This window comes from Perkinsus marinus (genome assembly GCF_000006405.1).
Source record: "Perkinsus marinus ATCC 50983 genomic scaffold scf_1104296935302, whole genome shotgun sequence".
Lineage (NCBI taxonomy): Eukaryota > Perkinsozoa > Perkinsida > Perkinsidae > Perkinsus > Perkinsus marinus.
The window spans coordinates 1,243,947-1,261,082 of record NW_003214508.1 but is presented as its reverse complement, the minus strand read 5'-3'; the positions used below and the strand labels follow the sequence as shown (position 1 = coordinate 1,261,082).

Below are 17,136 nucleotides of genomic sequence, written 5' to 3'. Positions count from 1 at the left end.
CTGGGTAAAGATGCCCTGGACAACCCCTATGATATGACCCGACTGTTGGCATCAAACCGCAGTGTTCGCAAATGGTTGAAATACATGAGGAAGATCTGGACGACATCCCGCTAGGGATATCAAGATATAAATTATTGTACTGCTGGCAGCTGGGGGTCTCTGGGGGAGGCCTTCCTACTTATCGAACTCTCTGCCGTGTAACACACTATCTACCGGTTCATACCAGAGCTCAGACAGTGACTGAGCCTACAGCTATACCTCTATACTGGCTATTACTCGCCTGGTCGAAGGGGTGCTGCGCAAGAAGAATCAGAAGAAAAACATGGGCTGCGACTAATGAGTATCATGAACACATTCTAGAGCCCCTCGTGTTCGTCTCCATTCGTATACTCAATACACAGCCCAGGGAGATGCAGGAAATTGAGTGGTGCGTATCTGCCTCAAGACGGGATAATGAAAAATACCAAAATCCACACAATTACTATCTAAGGACCATACGAAGCTCTGTTGCCACGGAATAGTTATTTACCCCTATCATTAACAGTATTGATATGCATGCCATTTTTCGTCCGGAATTCTTCTTTTTGCTGTGGTGGGTCCCCTGTAGCTACCGTCGAGTGATCCGGCACAACTGCAGATTGTTGGAAGAGTTCAGCTGTGACCTCCCAAGCCCCCTCGTCACCGTCCCTACTCAGTCTGCTCCTCCACTATGGCCTCCTCTACATGCCCTGAATTTGGAAGTTTTGCATCAGTTCAAGCGCCATACTTTACCTGAACAACGCCCATACTCCAATCGACTCTTTTCAGGACTCCCAGTTTCTGCCGTTGCAGTGCTTCACCTAAAGATACAACCTCATCCTCATCCTAAGCGAATTGATCCAATTACGGTAGGCCACCAGGCCACTTACCTGCAGTAGAAGATTTCGGAGGGACGAATACGAGCTAGATGCAGTGGATAGATTCAACGACTCTTGTGTAAGGCTATCGTGATGGAGGCTCAAGTAGTGAGAAAAATAGAGCGTTATGGCAGACGGGCATCGACACTCACTCTGAGGAAGCCCAGTTGAGTCGGACATCGGAATACGTAGAATCAAACCTTTTTACTCAGAAGGCTATTCTAGTGTTACATAACTCGACCGAAAATGCATGAGAAACACAGTAGTCAATTTGAGAAATTCCAAATAGATCAGCAGCTACAGCTTACTCCCTTCGAAGCGGGGAGAGTACCAACCAAAAGGCTTCTTCGTAACGTATTTCACCACTTGTTTGGGCTCCAGATAACTGGAAACAGAATGACCAACAAAAATCCACCACCACTCCAGATGCAAAATGGGTTGGATGAATCTAATCTCACTGATTGTTTCGAAAATCCGATAAAAGTTCATTTCACGCGGTGACCTTAGTAGTAACCATCGTGTTACCTCCAGAATCCAGCATCGCCGTTATCCCTGCCTATACCCGAGTGCTTGACCCCTCCCCAAGGAAGTTGCGTGAAGCACGGCTGGCTGCAGTTGACCCATACAATACCACAACGGAAATTCCTCATAACACGCTCGCACCTCGCCGGATCACCACTCATCACCGCTGCTGCCAAGCCAAACCTACACACTGTATTTCAACAGCCTACAAACTAGCCTATTGCTACCTAGTGTTGTTAGCCTCACTCAGAGCCTCCTCCTCAGTATCGAACCCCCTCACACACAGTACTGGTCCGAACACTTCTTCCCTCCATATCTGACCGCCACAGCTCGCAGTTTCTATTTCAAATTCCTTCGAAGAGACACATTCCCAGGCCAGTAAACTTGGAATCTAACTGAATCAACAGTTTTATAATAATACACAGTGGGCTATATCAGATGTCCAAAGCATTAATACTGGATTGTACAGCTCGTCTCGATTCAAGGTCAATGTCACAACTGATCGAAAGTTATCGTTGATACTACTACCTCTGAATCAGTCGTGACATCAACGAATACTGTCGGCTCCACATAGTATCCAGGTCTCCGTGAATTGCCGCCACATAGGAGCCTCGCTTCGCTAGCCTTAGCACGATCAATCATACCTATTATCAACTTTTCCACAAACTTCCCCTAGAGAGTCGTCTTACCAGTAACCTTTTCAAATTGCTTTTTAGATATCATCGGTCCAAGCCTGCCACTAGTTTTTTCTAGTCCGCCTTCCAAAAGCTCCATAGGCGAACAAAGCGGCACCTTCCTGATCTCCTTTTCTAGCCGAGCCAAGAACTTCTCCTTAATGCTGTTGTGAATCTGATTACCTCCAATATGCAATAGTAGTCATTTCACGCGATATTACCAGCAGCCTGCTAGTAGCGCTGCAAATCTGACCGTTGGTCCAGAAGCAGCCAAACATGACCCATTCAACGGCCTGGTCCATGTCCGAGTCCTCGAATACAATAAAAGGCGACTTGCCACCCAGTTCAAGACCAACGTTGTGAATATGCGGAGTGCAAGATCCTGAGCATACCAATGGACATATGTATGACACATTTCATCCCTACGAAAAGCCTTACCCATAACGAGCTTTCCAGTAGCTTCAGAACCAGTGAAGGTGACCTTGTCCACGTCGGGATGAGACGTCATTAGGCTACCCGTAGTGCCATCGCCAGTAATAACGTTAAGTACCTCAATAGAGAATAAATACCCTCACTGAACATAGACAGCCTACTGTTATTCCCACACAATGATATCGAATATAAAAACGATGTAAAGTGCTACTAACGTAGACCTCGAGTGTACCCCAATGCCCCAGTACGCCATCGGGTAGGCCAGCGTCCTTGCAGATAAGTGCCAGTTCCAGAGCAGTGATAGGAGTGAGCTCACTCGGCTTGAGAACAACCGAGCACCCTGCAGCCAAGGCCGGCGCCACCTGTGATGGCTCACGTCAGACTCTGGCTGAAAGCTCTGAGGCGTACCTTCCACGTGGCCATCAATAGGGGGTAGTTCCACGGCACTATAGCCGCTACCACTCCACAGCTCTCATAGTAAAGACGTCCCTCAAACTCTTCCATACCCAAGTCGACCAAACTGCCCTGCTTCTTATCCAACTCGATGGCCTTATCTAAGACCTTCAACTGCATGATGCAGGGGAAAGGACGAAGACCACCTCCGAAGTATCAAAGGAGCCCGCGACGTCATCAATGTCCCACTCGGTCTCTTCAATGGCTTCCCAGTGTTGACGGTCTCAATTCTTGCAAGAACTCCCGCCTGGAAAAGGAGACTCCGGTGATCTTGCGACACTACGTCAGTTTTCACCGTGCTTTAATTCCCTCTGCAATGCGCTTCATCACAACGGCGCGATCAGAGCCTAAACGCTTGGACCATACCCCGTCGTCGAAGGACTTGCGGGCAGCAGCTACTGCGAGGTCCACATCGGCCTAACGAGAGAGGATACAGAATGTCTATAGGCAAGATGAACAATACCCTTCCAGCGCACAGGGACTCGGCGATGGGGCGTTCAGTGGCAGAGTTGATTATGTCCAGCTTCCTCACCGATTCACTTGGAGACGGTCCTAGGAAGTCGCCATTGATGAAGTGAGCGCAAGGCACGGCCCTTAGGGCGGTGCCTAGCGACTCGGGAGTAATGTCAGCCATGTATGGGAAGTAGGCAACTGAATGACACCTGTACTAAGAAACTTGACGATCGTAGCATGAGCAACACGAAGCATAGAGGTAGATGGTCACACAGTATAGATCGGCTCCACAGCGGCAGAATCCTCCAATGGTAAGTTGATTAATACCCTATGCGAACAATTGTCGATTTTTAACGCATGTACAATTGTAAGTTCGCCTTTCTTACAAGGTTTCTGTATCTTCTTCCGTTTCAGTGCACTTCGCCCGCCCGTCCTTGCGTCACTTGTTGAGTTGTTCAGTTTCATGCCTTTTCATACACTAATATGAAGATTCGCAGAACTTACTACGTCGGACGTGCCTAGTTCAGTGTTTACGAAGAATTCCTTGTGCTGATCAGATCGTTATTGCACAGTGTGTCCCGAACATGTTCACAGGATGAAGATCGGAAACCTCACCAAGGATGTCAAAATAGGCAGTCCTCATGCAGTACTTTCTACTTCGATGGCTTCACTGGCCGAACTTGAATCCACTACGAGGCACTTCTAATATGTCACTCTCTGTGATGAACCTGGGAGTCTACACTACTGACACTTGTCGTGAAAGTCGGACATGTACAATGGGCTGTGTCAAGCAAGCGTGGCCATCATCAGTTCACATTTCCTCCCATGGCCGGTGGGTTCTCCCATACAGAGCGTCGGACTATCAACAAGCTGATCCTCGATGAGGACCAGCAGGCCAGCGGGATCGCGAGGCCCCAGTGTGAGCATGGGCCTGCTATGAGGTGGGGATCCTTCACAATTCGTGGCCACTGCTATTGGTATCACTCAGGTTTCGACGAGTGACCAAAGATGTCGATGGACACGTCGTATCCTCTAGAGACTTCTATGCATGCAGTGCTATACGCGACCGCAAAATATGCCCGTTGTTCGTGTGGGTAGATGAGCACGAGAAACGACACGCTGGCGACCACCACTCGATAAAGCGACCCAGACGTGGTGATGAGCCTGGTCGGGAGTATAAGAAAACTGACAACAAGGCTAATGCACAGTACTTCTTCTCTGAGGAGGCAGTCGGTGTGATACGAGAATACACTGCCAAGCATGACTACCACCGAGTCCTCTGTCTGGGCACCCCAGTGATTCACCAACGCCTTCAAGGCGATCTGGACTCGTTCCTACTAGATATGGATCCAGTAGTGGTCAAGAAGGCCGCAGACTCGGGAGCTCGGTTCAACATGATCAATGGCTTTTTCTTCGACTCTGAGGGCAGGGAACGATTCGACGGTTGGCTTGCGAAGGGGCCCGTCGATGTGGTGGTAGTTGATCCTCCGTTCCAGCCTGAGTTGATTCCAGCTATATGGAAGTGTGTTAGAGAAGTGCTCATTGGCTCAGATGCGTTCGCCAATGTTGATGTTGTGTTTGCTTTCCCATACTTCTCACGGGAAGCATTGATGGGCTCTAAGGAGTCCCCCGAGCTGGTTATGAATGATTACCGAGTCGACTACGCCAACCATAAGACGTACAAGGCTGATAAGAGTCCGGTTAGGCTCTTTACTCGCTTCCATGAGCTCACTGATTTACCCACTGAATCGTATAGAGTCTGTGAGAAGTGTGATGGGCGATGGGTTCACAAGGCTAATGCTCACTGTGATAAATGTGGGGCCTGTACGACCATACACGGTAATAAGCCTTGGTCTCACTGCCTGGCTTGCAAGAAGTGTACTAAGCCTGAGTTGAAGCACTGTAGTGAATGCCAACGATGTCTGCCAGTTGGGCACACTTGTAGGTCCTAGTGCTACCATAAGGACGTTTCTATGAGTAGCGTAATGCGTTTCTAGCGAAGCTATTTACCTTCGAAATCATCGTCATTGTGGATGATGGCTTCGTAGGTTATTTGGTGATGTTCCTCAGTAAGGGCGATCAGGGAATCTTCACTAGCCTACGTCCTTGAATCGGTTAAATTTCGTGGCGAGTGACGCTGTCGTGTTAGTGGCGAGGCGTAGCATGACTGGATGCCGAGGTCCAGCCACATGAAGCTACTTAACTAACACATATGTACGTCAGTTCGTATTCGTATCAGTAGTCTTCCCCAACTGCAAGCAACCGCGTTTGACCACTGAGTGACCCTCGTGCCTGGAATAGCCCAAGAGTGCTCTACGCCTTGGGTGAATACAGAGTGATGTCTGCTGGAGTCATACCAACGAGAATCTTCCTGAGTTCTCCAGGCTTGAACGTTTTTTACGGCACGTCGCTGTGGTCAGTAAATGGCCGACATCTCGCCAGATAACCTCTTCAAGGCTCTCACTGGTTCCTTCTCCCCCGACGCCAATCAACGTCGAGAGGCGGAGAACTTCATCACGGCTGCCCAGAGGCAGCAGGGCTTCATGCAGGCCCTCTGCCGTGTCTGGATTGAAGACCAGGTAGTAGTGAGAGAATCGGCTGTTGGTCATAATGCTGCTCGTCAGGTCGAGTCGGTCATTCGCCAATCAGCAGCTATTCAAGTGAAGAACGGTATCAAGAACTTCTGGTCTCGTAGAGTCCAATACGATGGCAGTGTAATGAGCATCTCCTCGACTTCATCGATTCGTATTGTTTTTGGATCACCGAGCTTTATATAGAGCAATAGCGATCTTCCAGTGTGTGTAGATGCGCCCGTTTTCCAGTCTTCACCACTATCGATCACAGTATACGTTCTGGCAGGTCCAGCAGATAACCGAGCCAGGGCCGTCTGGCTACGAACTGTGTGATGCCGATAAAGCCTTTGTGTTGAGTAATATCGTTGATATTGCCGTCCATGCCAAAGGGGATGCCAAACTACGTAACTTGGCTATTGAGTGTGTCCGTGAATGCATTCATCGAGAGTGAGCCGTACGGCACAGCATTGACGGTATCGGCTATTTTTCCAGGTATCCGGCGTGTTGGCCCGACCTTCTTCCTCAAGCGCTTAGCCTTATTGCTGCGACTGAGGACCCCAACAAGGTAGGATGCATGTTGTTATGTCCTCGGTATGGCGTGAGGTAGGTTATGGTGGGCCTACTAGTGCTGAGGAAGATTGCTCGAGAATTTGAGATGAAGGCTCGGGGTCGTCCAGGGCGTGAGAGTTTAGACTCAGTGGTACTGGTAGTCTTCATATACTCAGAGTATATCGCTATTCGCAGATCGTACAGGCCCTCCCACAGCTGCTGGAGCTCGGGGAGAAGCTCTACCCAAGTGCAGAGGCTATGGGCACTCAGGCCGTAATAACAAATTTGGAGTTGCCCTGGGCTGAATTTTCCTGGCTGTGTAGATCGACATGCTCCGAGTGGTTGCCAAGACATTCCACTCGTGTATTCAAACATCGCTACATGAGAGTCTGATTACGGACCATGCTTCATGTAAAAAGGGAGGGTGCGGGGATCGAACCTGCGAGGGCTTGCGTGTAGGTGGTAGATGGATGGAATTGTTCCTCAAGTGTTCAACGAGGTTGTCCGTCCCTGCGAATAAGCTGCCTGCGGACCATGATCAAAGGCAACAGATCCCTCTCGCTAAGGTGAATTTTGTGGCGCGTGACGTTTTTCTCCCCTCTACTAGTCCTGTTTCAGCTTCAGAAGTGGACTATGAGGAACATCCACCGTTTCATTGGTCGTTTTGGCAATCCTCGCCTGGTAGGAAGGTCTGTGTAGCAGTAACTTAGCCTTGCTGGCTAGGTCGCGGCCCATGAGACGGGCCAGAACGTAGCCGTGGTGATGACCAACTTTGCGCAGTGGTGGTTGGACACCTTTGGTCCGGGCATGACGCAGCAGATGATCGAGCTGCTCCAGAAGAGGGCTACTCAGGGAGCCTTCGTTAGTGACCAGGTGAGTCCCACGTGGTGTGAGTAGTGTGATGATAGTAGTAGTAGGTAGTGTATCAAGTCTTTGGTTTTATCGCAGAGGCCACGCAGCATGCTATTACCTATAAGGTCATAAAGCCTCATCTCCAGTATGTTGCAATGATGATGATATAGTAGAGTAGAGTGGATGAGCTCATATACAGGTTCCTGGTTCACGATGTGGTCCTGCCCATCTTGTCCTTCTCCCAAGAGGATCAGCAGCTGTGGGAAGCGGATCCTGATGAGGTGACTTACTACCTACCGTTATGCTGTGTGCCATTCATTGTTTCCCTGTGCAGTTCATTCGCCGCCAAGGAGCGTGCGAGACCATATTCTCGGACCCTCGGAGCGCCGCTGGTGACCTCTTACGTGTAGGTGTTCATCCTCGCCCTGTCTTTTTACTCTTCGATGATGCTTTTCTGTAGGCGTTCGTCAGCTATCGTGGCCGCGACAGTCTGAGCATCATAATGGCGTCGATCTCTATGGACCTGGAGGCTTACAGTAGGATGGGAGACACGGCAGACGTGGCAGCTTGCTGCAAGTAGTTGAAGGGCTAGGGGTAACTTTGATGTCACCTTGTGGTTGTGATTAGGAAAGATGGAGCCTTGAACGCCCTCGAGAATATAGCGGAGCAGTTGGCTATGGCTGCTGTGGAAAAATCTGGTGAGTTCAGCTGAGTTTTATGTGGGAGGGGGTATGGGTGGGAAGTAGGTCAGTCGAAGAGGTCTAAGAAGGGCAAGAAGTATAAGAAGCCTTCAGCAGTTGAAAATCAACTGCCTGATGTGAACGCCCTACAGCAGATGTTGGTCAATGTGGTCCTGCCTGATTTCAAATCCCAATGTGCCTTCCTACGTTTGAGGGCGTGTTCGACCTTTGAGGCGTTCATCAGTGAGAATATTGAGTTCAGCGAAGATGTCTTTGGTGCTGCCTTTGTGGCTGTCAAGACCTGCTTGAGCGACACGGAGTTGCCGGTGAGAGGGTATAGTAGAGACAGTGAGAGTACGTTGCTACCGTTGATTCATATGGTCCTTGGTGTTCCTCCTCGTAGCTCTGAATATGTCGATCAAGCTCGTGAGAGCATCTTGGGACTACGCGGAATCTCGATGAGTTGCATTTTCGAATATAAGGCGGTTAGATGTATAGATGGACAGGAAGCTCTAAGTTTGTATATGTGTGTATAGCGTATGGGAATCCGATGAAAGCTGGCTCAGTATACCGTTTTCATGCAGGTGAGGGTTCAGGCAGGCGGCTCCATCAAGCCTTTCTTCAACAACTGTCCAGGGGCTATGAGGTCAGTAGTTGCCCAAACGGTAAGTCGCTTGTCAGCCTGTGGTGAAGGACTGATATCGCTTTGCATGGTGTAGGTGCCTGAAGTGATAGACAGGCTGCTTCGTCTCACACAGGAGGTTGATAGCGAGGCCTTAGCGTCGACTCTGGACTCTATGGCTACTGAGTTCTCAGATGCGGTGGGACCGTAAGGCGGTGGGGGAATCTGTGTTGAGCTATGATCGTGAGTTTCATCACTACGGCAAAGCTCTGTAGCGACTGGGTTATGGGAAAGAATTTTCGGATATTTCTGAGTTCGTCATCTACAACACGTAGCGTAGTTGACCATGTGCATATATTCTTTTGTTGATATACTAAGCTTACTTAGTGGGAACTAGGCTTTTGCTCAGATATGCTTCCCAAGCTGTAAACCATCTTGTTCCTGCCTTCTTGCGGCAAATGAAGGCTGAGGAGACTGATGATGAAACGGCAATGGTAGTAGGATCCTCTGAGCTATGTCTGGCTGATATTGGTGCTCTTCAGGCCGCTATGGGTACGATACAGACTATATTGTCTCTCATGGATTCCGTTTTCAAGAACCCTGCTGCTTTGGGCCAATGCGAGCAGTCGGTCTGTAAGCGTGAGGGTCTTTCAGTGGTTGGATGAATATCTCTGTGAATATCAGGTGCTCTGTTGGATGCTCTGTTCACTCCGGATGGCATTGATTATTTTGAGGATGGGCTTGAGATCCTTACTGGCGTCACTTTCACCGCCCCTCAGCCCTTACCGGAGTCCTTGTGGAGGTAGTAGTAGTAGTATTCGTTGTTGTTGTTGTAATACTAGTATCGAGAACTAGATGTCTATTGTAGTCCATGTATGTAGATACTACTGTTTGATTCACCAAGCTGTTTGTGGCGGTAGCTTGCCAGGTCATGGGCTCAGTGGTCCTCTATCGGAGGTATTTACCTCAAAGGGTTTGGTATTTCAGAGAGATGCGTTTTAGGGCTGGGCGGCCGACTATCTCGAGAACATGCTTGGTCCTTTGGACAACTACCTATCTCGGGGGACCCAGACTTGGCTTACTGGGGCTAGCCCTACGGGGATGCGCTACACGGAATTGCTCTTTGCTATTGTGAGTTGTCTCTCTGGGGTCGGAGTAGCGATGGGTTTTTTATGTTCAGGTCAAGAAGGGTATGGAGATGCAGGATGACTTTGCGGCCGCTCAAGCAGCCAAGATTGCCGCTCTCGTGTTTGAAAACTGCAAGGCTGGTCAGGCTGATGAGTGGCTTGAACCGTAGGGGAGGTGGAAGCGTTATGGAGGGAAGACGGCTTCATATGTCAGTTACGTGGGCCTCCTAGCGGCTTCATTGAAGTCCTGTGATAAGAGTAAGGGAAAGCAGGAGGAGCTGAGATGGATCGTCTACGCCCTTGTGATGATGTTGTGGTATTCGCCTACTGCTTTGGTGGCCGTGCTTGACAAGCATAGCCTTACATTGGATATTCTGTCAGCTATCATTCAGGTGGGTAGGGGCAGAGTGGAAATATATGAACATGGTCAACCACATGTGTCGGTGTATGGAAATTCTGAGGGAATTTTGGGAAATTATCTTTGCTTTTTGACGCTTCTAGTATTTTCATGATATAGTGAGGAAACTCACGAGCTCAGTTTTTGGAGAGCAATCAGGTATTGTCACATTGGGTCGCGGTATATGATTTCAACTTTACTGCGACGTTCAGGGCGCGGGTCTTTTGCGGTCCCACGACGAGAAGAAGGCACTGATTTTGGCACTCGGGAGTCTGTTGCGAACGATGGCGCAGATGCCGGCCCATGTCCAGGTAAGTTCATTAGAGTGTTGAAGTTCATAAGGCTTGTTGCCATAGGGGACTTGTAAGAAAGTAGTGCAGACAGCTTTCGAGCAGTGTAAGGAAGTGCACACTATGCGGCTGAAGGCTAAGGAAAAGGCGGCCCATCGTGGTGATGATGATGAGGATGATGATGATAGCGACTGGGTTGGAGAGGGTAAGCGTGTAAGGTGGAATTCCCACAGGGATGTCGCTAGACGTAAAGTCTTATGCCTTGGGCATGAGTGTTAGAAACCTCTAAGAATCAAAACGCCTATAGTTTTAGATTGTTATTGTACTTTTGCAGTAATAGGTTACTCAGCTAGGCTAACAAAAGAAGGCGTCATATCTTCGAAGGCGTATAGTTTACAAGTCCTTGCAAAAGCCTTGGGTGGAAATGCTGTGAATCCTTTGTAGATGACGAAGGGCTCATCCAAGATCTTGGTGATGATGAGGATGCCTCGGCGTCTAGGCAGGTTAAGCTGATGCAGGAGGTGAGAGCTCAGCTGATGGCAGTGTTGGCTGGGGAGGCTGATGATGACGATGAGGAGGATGATAGTGACTATGATGATGATGTGGATGATGAAGAGAATAAGACTAGTGCTCTGGTGGGTCGCTGAGTGTCTTGGTGTGTGATCAGAGATAGCGTGGGTTACTTTCAGGATCCTTATGATGAGTTTATTTACCTTGGAGAGACTTTAGCGCAGTGCCCTGCCTTATTGGAGCAATCTGACTTGTCTGCACAGGACCAACAGAGCTGGAAAAATATGATTCAGGAAAGGGCGAATCAATTGGCGCAAAAGCAACAACAGCAACAGCAACAGAAGCAGTAGAATTGGGTGCATTGGAATTAACGATTTGGCTGCATCATCTGTTACTCGCAATACACACACTTGCCATATTTACGTACCACTCCTCCGCCACATCACGAGGAGGTAAGAAATATTGATCGACTTATGTACAGAACTACTACATAGCAATTCTCTATAGACTATGATGTTGGGTTGGGGTATTTGCGGTTTTTCATGGGCGTCAATAGCCGTTCTCTATTACCCCTGAAATATGTCATCTGCGCCGCCTAAGGGGACCCTAGCGTCATCCCCAACGTCGTACAATACGATCAGTTCGCGAGGGAATGGCAGCAGATATTGAATCACGACACTTTGATGGTTTCCGCATAGAGGCTGGCAGACTGTGACCAAGAGCATGCAGCACCACTCGCTTTTCTGGGCACCTCCCTGAGCCCGACCAGTATCTCTATCAGTTTGGTCCGACCTATGCTACGGATGATGGGCGCACGGTTATGGTGGGCAGGCTGGGAATGGATGGCGGTGTTAACGCTCGGCTGATGAAGAAACTTTTCAAGGGCACTGATTTGAAGATCAACGCCAACTCGAATCTTCATGACCCTCAGAGGAACATGTATGAGTTCACTGTGGATCAGCAAGGGGATGATTGGGCAGCTAGTGCTAAGCTGGCCTATCAGGGGACCTGGATATCCAACGTCAGCTTTGCCCAAGAGGTCACCAATAACCTCTCGTTGGGTGGAGAGCTGACTCATGTCGCGGTGAATGGTGTGTCTATTGGAGGCTTGGGTGCTCGTTATGTGTGGGGCCCTAACTACTTGAGCTTTGCCTTGGGCCGACAACCTGATTTCAAACAGGGCCCGCAGGCTAATGTACATTCTGCTAAGATGCAGTATGTTCGTAAGGTATCTGACAGGCTGGCGATTGGTAGTGAGTTCGAGTATAGTCAACCGGAGCACGAGAGTCAGCTGCGTCTGGGCTATGAGTATACTTTCCGTCACGCTAGGGTTCAGGGGTTGTTGGACACCTGTGGAAAGGTCTCGTGCTTTGTCCAGGACTTCATGGGCTTTGGCATCAGCGGTATGGTAGATTTTGTGAAGGGAGATTATCGATTTGGCTTTATGATGCATATGGTACCGCAACCAGAGGATGCAGGAGCGGCTGGTGGAGCTCCTACCACTGCTTGAGCGGCTGCCGGTAGTTGACTCGATGGACACCTCAACAACAGCACGTATTGCTACTGTTGTTGATGGGAAGTTTCAGAGATAGTTATAATACTAGTAGTAACAATATACTGTTCTCTATATGGTAAAGGCTCTATGGTGCTATTGTGTTCAGTGTTAAAGGAAGCGTGGCATTGATAATAAGGAGCCAACAATAGGACTCAACGGACGAGACATTTGATTGTTAAGTTTGGGGGTTGTTAATCTGATCCGTTTGAGCTGGATTGCACGATGAGCTGATGAGGGGAAAGGGAGGCACTGGATTGGAGCGCAATCATTAGTGATAGCCACATAGCCTCGTGTCGTTGCTTATGTATTGCTATCAACTCATCTGTATGTAGTCACCTCTTCCTGGCTGTCACATTCGACTCTAGTCTTTGAGTAGGAGAACAGAGCATTGGCGACGATGGTCAGTAACCCTGTTGAACAGAATGTGCCTCGGACTCGTTGTTGGAGCATATTAGGCGGGCCCTATTGCGGGGTCGTACTGCCTGGGAGTCTATCACACTTTATCTGTCGAAGTCCGTGTTCGTGTCGAGACTCGTACACGAACCTTGCAATTCCTATTACAACGATAGGGTAGAACTCTTGAGATGCTCGACCGATTGGAAGAAGACTGTGGAATTAAAATGGGAAGGTGTTGGAAATCTTACATGGAGTTGACTTTAAGTCATCCGTCCATAGTTGTATAGTTTTGACAGCTTGCCGCTGGACTCCTGAGGACTTCTGAGGAGAGGCTCTATAAAAATCGTCAGTCCTAATAACTTTTGCATATGCTCAGATCGGATATAGGGCTGAGGTGCTGGAGAAGTATTTTTACTTGTTGTTTCGTATGTATCGGAGAGATGCTAGGATATGTGCATCCTCGTTTCTGGGGGGAGTTGTGAGGTTATTGTTTTCATTGGGGTAACTACCTTACTACAAATTATCATAGATTCAGTCGCGTTCTATTGTAGATTATTTCACATCAATTCTCCAGTGTCCGAGACACTGTCTCAGAGACAGTAGAGTGATGGACTTATGACTCGAGGCTTCATCAAGTTTAGTCGTGATGACTCAAGTTTGTTAATCAAGAGGATCTGGTCGGTCAGATATTGGAGTTTTCTTGAAACTTGAATTTCTCACTCATTTCGACTCAAGTCTAAGACCATGAATTTTCCTCTACCGCGCGTCTAGGAGTACACTCTCTATTACTTTGAGAGTCGGGTTGATTGACAGACGTTCTTTGTTATACGGACTATGAGGCATAGCGCTGTATAGATCCCCATCGTGACAATCAAGACCATTGCAATCGTCACCCTTACGATGGGAACGCGTTTGAGAATTTTGAGCGAAGTAATGTAGTTCACGTTGCATTAATAATGGATGAACTCTCGACAGTCGTAGACCAGGTTGAGGACCTCATCAAGGTGGCAGTTCAGCCATGCGCCAGTGTTGAGGTATCTACTAGCACTTCTCATGCGATCATTCACGTGCTAGGTGTCCTATTCGAGAGCATTACAGCGAATCAGAAGTCTCCGGGATGAAGTAGCTCATCTTGAGACAGTTACTTATCTAGAAAAGTGCCGTGTAGGTCGGCATTGGTATTGGCGAATATTCAGGTGCATTTGTGGAGGTTGCCCGTTCATATAGCTAGTGCAATATATATTACATTTACGCTTCTGTTGATGCTGTTGTGGTCAGGAATGTGACGAACTCGCGGAAACTGTGAAGTCCCGTCAGAAGGAGCTCGAGGAAACCTTGGCCGATGCCAAAGAGAACCAAGTCAACCTGTGGAACACAACGCACAATGAAGAACTCTCCTTAGAAGATACAGCCAAGTGAAAGGCTTATGGATGTATTTCAAGTAGTTTATTCTTCCAGGAAGGAAAGCGGCGCGGATAACTTCAGCTCGTCATCAGCGTCTGCTCATCCGCCCTGTCATCAGAGCACTGAGTCTCTCGAGACTAAATGCCAAGCGTTCAAGGATGCCTTCGGCTTGTCTCTTGAAGTAACTGTTCTGGTTGCTTGTGTGCTTCACTCATGCTTGGGAGTTCTACCTTTGAATACTGCGAAACTCCATACAGTCTTTGGCGGAGTAAAAAGATGTGTTTTCCATCATTTTAATATGGTCGAAGCGTCTCATATAACGAGTGAGATCTAGCCTGACACTACCTGTGTTTGTCGATTACTTCGGTCTGTGATGGTAGAATAAATTATACGAGCTTTTCAGTGCAACAACCGATAGAATGGTATTCAGTGTATTATTGGTAGTTCATTGGACCATCAGTGGTGAGAGTGCGGTTGGACAATGTGGAGGGCTGCGACGACTCCCTGGTGTTCGTACTCGCCCGAGATGAGAAGACTCAGAAGTATTTCGTATCCAGTTGCATGCCTCGGGTGTGGATGAGCTCGGAGTGAGTCATGGAATGTCTCTTCACCTTAGGTCACGCTGCTCGACAAGCTTGTTGCGAATCTCAACTGCCGTATGCCGCCATGCACGAGTCTTGGAGGCTTCTTGGTGACCGTGAGGGAGAAGTACCGGGCAATGTACGGCAAGAGATGAGATACTCCTATCAGCATGCCAAATTCAACGACTTGAATAGCACCACTTTCCCAATAGTCGCAGCGGGGTCGCGTTGAATCAGTGATTCCTCGCAGGGGCGGAGCTAAACTAAGCCACACATATCTCCCGTCTTTGATCAAGTCGTAAGGGAACAACGGATGGGTCGCCGAGGAAATTATCGGCTTTGAAAATTTCGAGTTAAAAACGAAGAATAGAAAATAGAAGGGAAAGTAGGCCCCTATGTCTAAGCTGTTCTGGGCTATGGCCATTCACAAGGTAAGTAGTTACGATGTCTCATAACTCGCAAGTGTATGCAAGTCGATATCTGTTATGAGTTCGCCGATTATCCGTAGTAGTCTTGGCTACGACTTGGCACTGAGTCTTGCACTATCGATCGAAGGCCTCCAAGTGTAAAGCTTCAACGCACCCCGTGCTGTGCTGTCGTGGGTTTGTTTAATTCTATAAGACTCACGTTGAAGATGAGCGATGAGGTGTGCAGTAGCGCCACTGAGAGCACTATCTGAGCGACGGGGTCGTCATCGTCGCTGGCACCGCCGCCGCCGGTCGGGAGCTAGCGGCTTCTACTCGAAGTTAGGCTGATGGGCCTCGAGAAGTAAGGCAGTCCTCTGCATCTATTATCTCTCTTTTCACACTGTCGTTTGATGTTCGTATCACATTTACAGGCAAGACGATGCTATAAAATTGACTTATCTATCATGGAATTGATCATCTATGCTTTGTAGTGGCATGTCTCGTCACATTGTTGATGAACCTGTTGTGCACTTCACAATGGGAAAGGTGGGGTCAACTTACGGGAGGGGTGTAGTGTGTCTCCTGGCAGTTGTGCAGTGCATTCTCATCGCAATGCTCTGCTTATGAGAGGTTCGAGCCGGAGTTGATTCTCTCCCTCTACCGTGAATGAGAGTCTTTCACTGGAAAGTCTCGCATGTTCGTCGCTTGCGTCTTCGTGGACGTGGGAAGTCGATGCAATTGGTTGAAAACACAAGTCGGGCAATTCTCCTCGTTGTGAGTTTTACTACTTGGATGAACGGTGGTAGACTGCTTGGGGCTCTCTCAGTCTCAGAGAAACAACATGTATCAGCCTTTGTTCGCCCGAACTGGGATCGTTTCCAGGCGAGCGGACCTGGACTTCTTGTCGGGCAACAAATTTCCATTCCAAGAATGTCGTCAGTCTCTTAGGAGTTAGGGTTGCCTCAACACATCCTTCTATTAGCGGGAGAAGTGTGAAGGGTTTGAAGCAGTTGGTGACCATCTCGGATTCATGCTTATTAAGCGGACATAGCACTGTTGTATAGAAAGAGGTGCTTTTTTGATCAGTTGATAAGTCCCTATGACTTCCTTTACTGTCTGCAGAGCAATGGCCGTCCTCATGGCTGTGTTGGACAGTGTGTACGGAGAACCTCCCGGGTGTCATGTTTTCTATATGCAAGATAGAAACAGCTCGAGTGATTCAGCTCTTTTCAAGAAGCATAAGCATGCATTCTTCAAATATTTAGTGAGTCGACCATAGAATGGCTTTAGGGGTGGAGACTTCTCGCGATTCTCAGGCTGGGCAAAAGGATGTCATGAAGGCTCGTGCGGTGAGGGCTACATGTCCCAAGATAGAGTTCGAGATTTTAGTCCCCCCACATCCCCAAACACAATGGTGCATTGACGTGAATAGTGTAAGGAGGGTAGCGATGTTCCCTCAGGTTTACTATTACCCCAAGCCCTCATTACCCCGGCCAGCCCGGCTATACAAACCCCACCGACCAACAGTTGATAAACTCCCTGGCGTACATCACTGGGCATATCAATAGGATAGCCAACCGCATACCTTTACAGTCTATCTTCCTTGTTGGAGTTTATAGTGGCGCCGCTATTGCTATACAGACTGTGTGAGTTACTTGTAGACTCACCTCTTCCCTCTTCCATTCATCTCCCTCAGGATCCTCTATCCCGGTAAACTCGGAGGAGTATTTTCCTTCGCTGGTTGGATACCTCTATCAAAGGGG

The 17,136-nt window shown here is 48.6% G+C and overlaps 6 protein-coding genes across 6 annotated transcripts; 4 read left to right on the top strand and 2 right to left on the bottom strand.

Moving 5' to 3' along the window:
• Positions 1–1,193: 1,193 nt before the first annotated feature.
• Positions 1,194–3,097, bottom strand: Pmar_PMAR003695 (Betaine-aldehyde dehydrogenase, putative; the record flags this gene model as incomplete). Its single annotated transcript, XM_002784390.1, has 9 exons — positions 1,194–1,281; positions 1,422–1,601; positions 1,646–1,734; positions 1,947–2,062; positions 2,108–2,267; positions 2,314–2,474; positions 2,531–2,642; positions 2,773–2,886; positions 2,933–3,097. 9 exons carry the CDS (start codon positions 3,095–3,097, stop codon positions 1,194–1,196), a joined length of 1,185 nt encoding a protein of 394 aa, XP_002784436.1.
• Positions 3,098–3,268: 171 nt separating this feature from the next.
• On the bottom strand, positions 3,269–3,611 carry Pmar_PMAR003694 (conserved hypothetical protein; the record flags this gene model as incomplete). Its single annotated transcript, XM_002784389.1, has 2 exons — positions 3,269–3,394; positions 3,441–3,611. 2 exons carry the CDS (start codon positions 3,609–3,611, stop codon positions 3,269–3,271), a joined length of 297 nt encoding a protein of 98 aa, XP_002784435.1.
• Positions 3,612–4,250: 639 nt separating this feature from the next.
• Positions 4,251–5,382, top strand: Pmar_PMAR003693 (conserved hypothetical protein; the record flags this gene model as incomplete). The annotated part of the gene is made up of 2 exons (XM_002784388.1): positions 4,251–4,371; positions 4,419–5,382. Exons 1-2 carry the CDS (start codon positions 4,256–4,258, stop codon positions 5,380–5,382), a joined length of 1,080 nt encoding a protein of 359 aa, XP_002784434.1. The 5' UTR covers positions 4,251–4,255.
• Positions 5,383–5,853: 471 nt separating this feature from the next.
• Positions 5,854–11,380, top strand: Pmar_PMAR003692 (hypothetical protein; the record flags this gene model as incomplete). The annotated part of the gene is made up of 29 exons (XM_002784387.1): positions 5,854–6,009; positions 6,055–6,144; positions 6,290–6,450; positions 6,496–6,568; positions 6,611–6,709; positions 6,748–6,825; positions 6,876–6,963; positions 7,012–7,118; positions 7,171–7,233; positions 7,276–7,425; positions 7,470–7,549; positions 7,604–7,685; positions 7,739–7,810; positions 7,865–7,980; positions 8,032–8,102; positions 8,151–8,410; positions 8,669–8,749; positions 8,804–8,913; positions 9,116–9,200; positions 9,249–9,339; positions 9,391–9,508; positions 9,588–9,663; positions 9,709–9,837; positions 9,887–9,999; positions 10,048–10,225; positions 10,443–10,541; positions 10,587–10,725; positions 10,965–11,155; positions 11,210–11,380. 29 exons carry the CDS (start codon positions 5,854–5,856, stop codon positions 11,378–11,380), a joined length of 3,327 nt encoding a protein of 1,108 aa, XP_002784433.1.
• A 470-nt stretch (positions 11,381–11,850) lies between these two features.
• Pmar_PMAR003691 (conserved hypothetical protein) lies at positions 11,851–12,540 on the top strand (the record flags this gene model as incomplete). Its single annotated transcript, XM_002784386.1, has 1 exon — positions 11,851–12,540. The coding sequence occupies one exon, from the start codon at positions 11,851–11,853 to the stop codon at positions 12,538–12,540; it is 690 nt and encodes a 229-aa protein (XP_002784432.1).
• A 1,397-nt stretch (positions 12,541–13,937) lies between these two features.
• Pmar_PMAR003690 (hypothetical protein) lies at positions 13,938–15,121 on the top strand (the record flags this gene model as incomplete). Its single annotated transcript, XM_002784385.1, has 6 exons — positions 13,938–13,985; positions 14,056–14,145; positions 14,260–14,396; positions 14,440–14,566; positions 14,830–14,955; positions 15,002–15,121. The coding sequence occupies 6 exons, from the start codon at positions 13,938–13,940 to the stop codon at positions 15,119–15,121; spliced, it is 648 nt and encodes a 215-aa protein (XP_002784431.1).
• Positions 15,122–17,136: the final 2,015 nt, after the last annotated feature.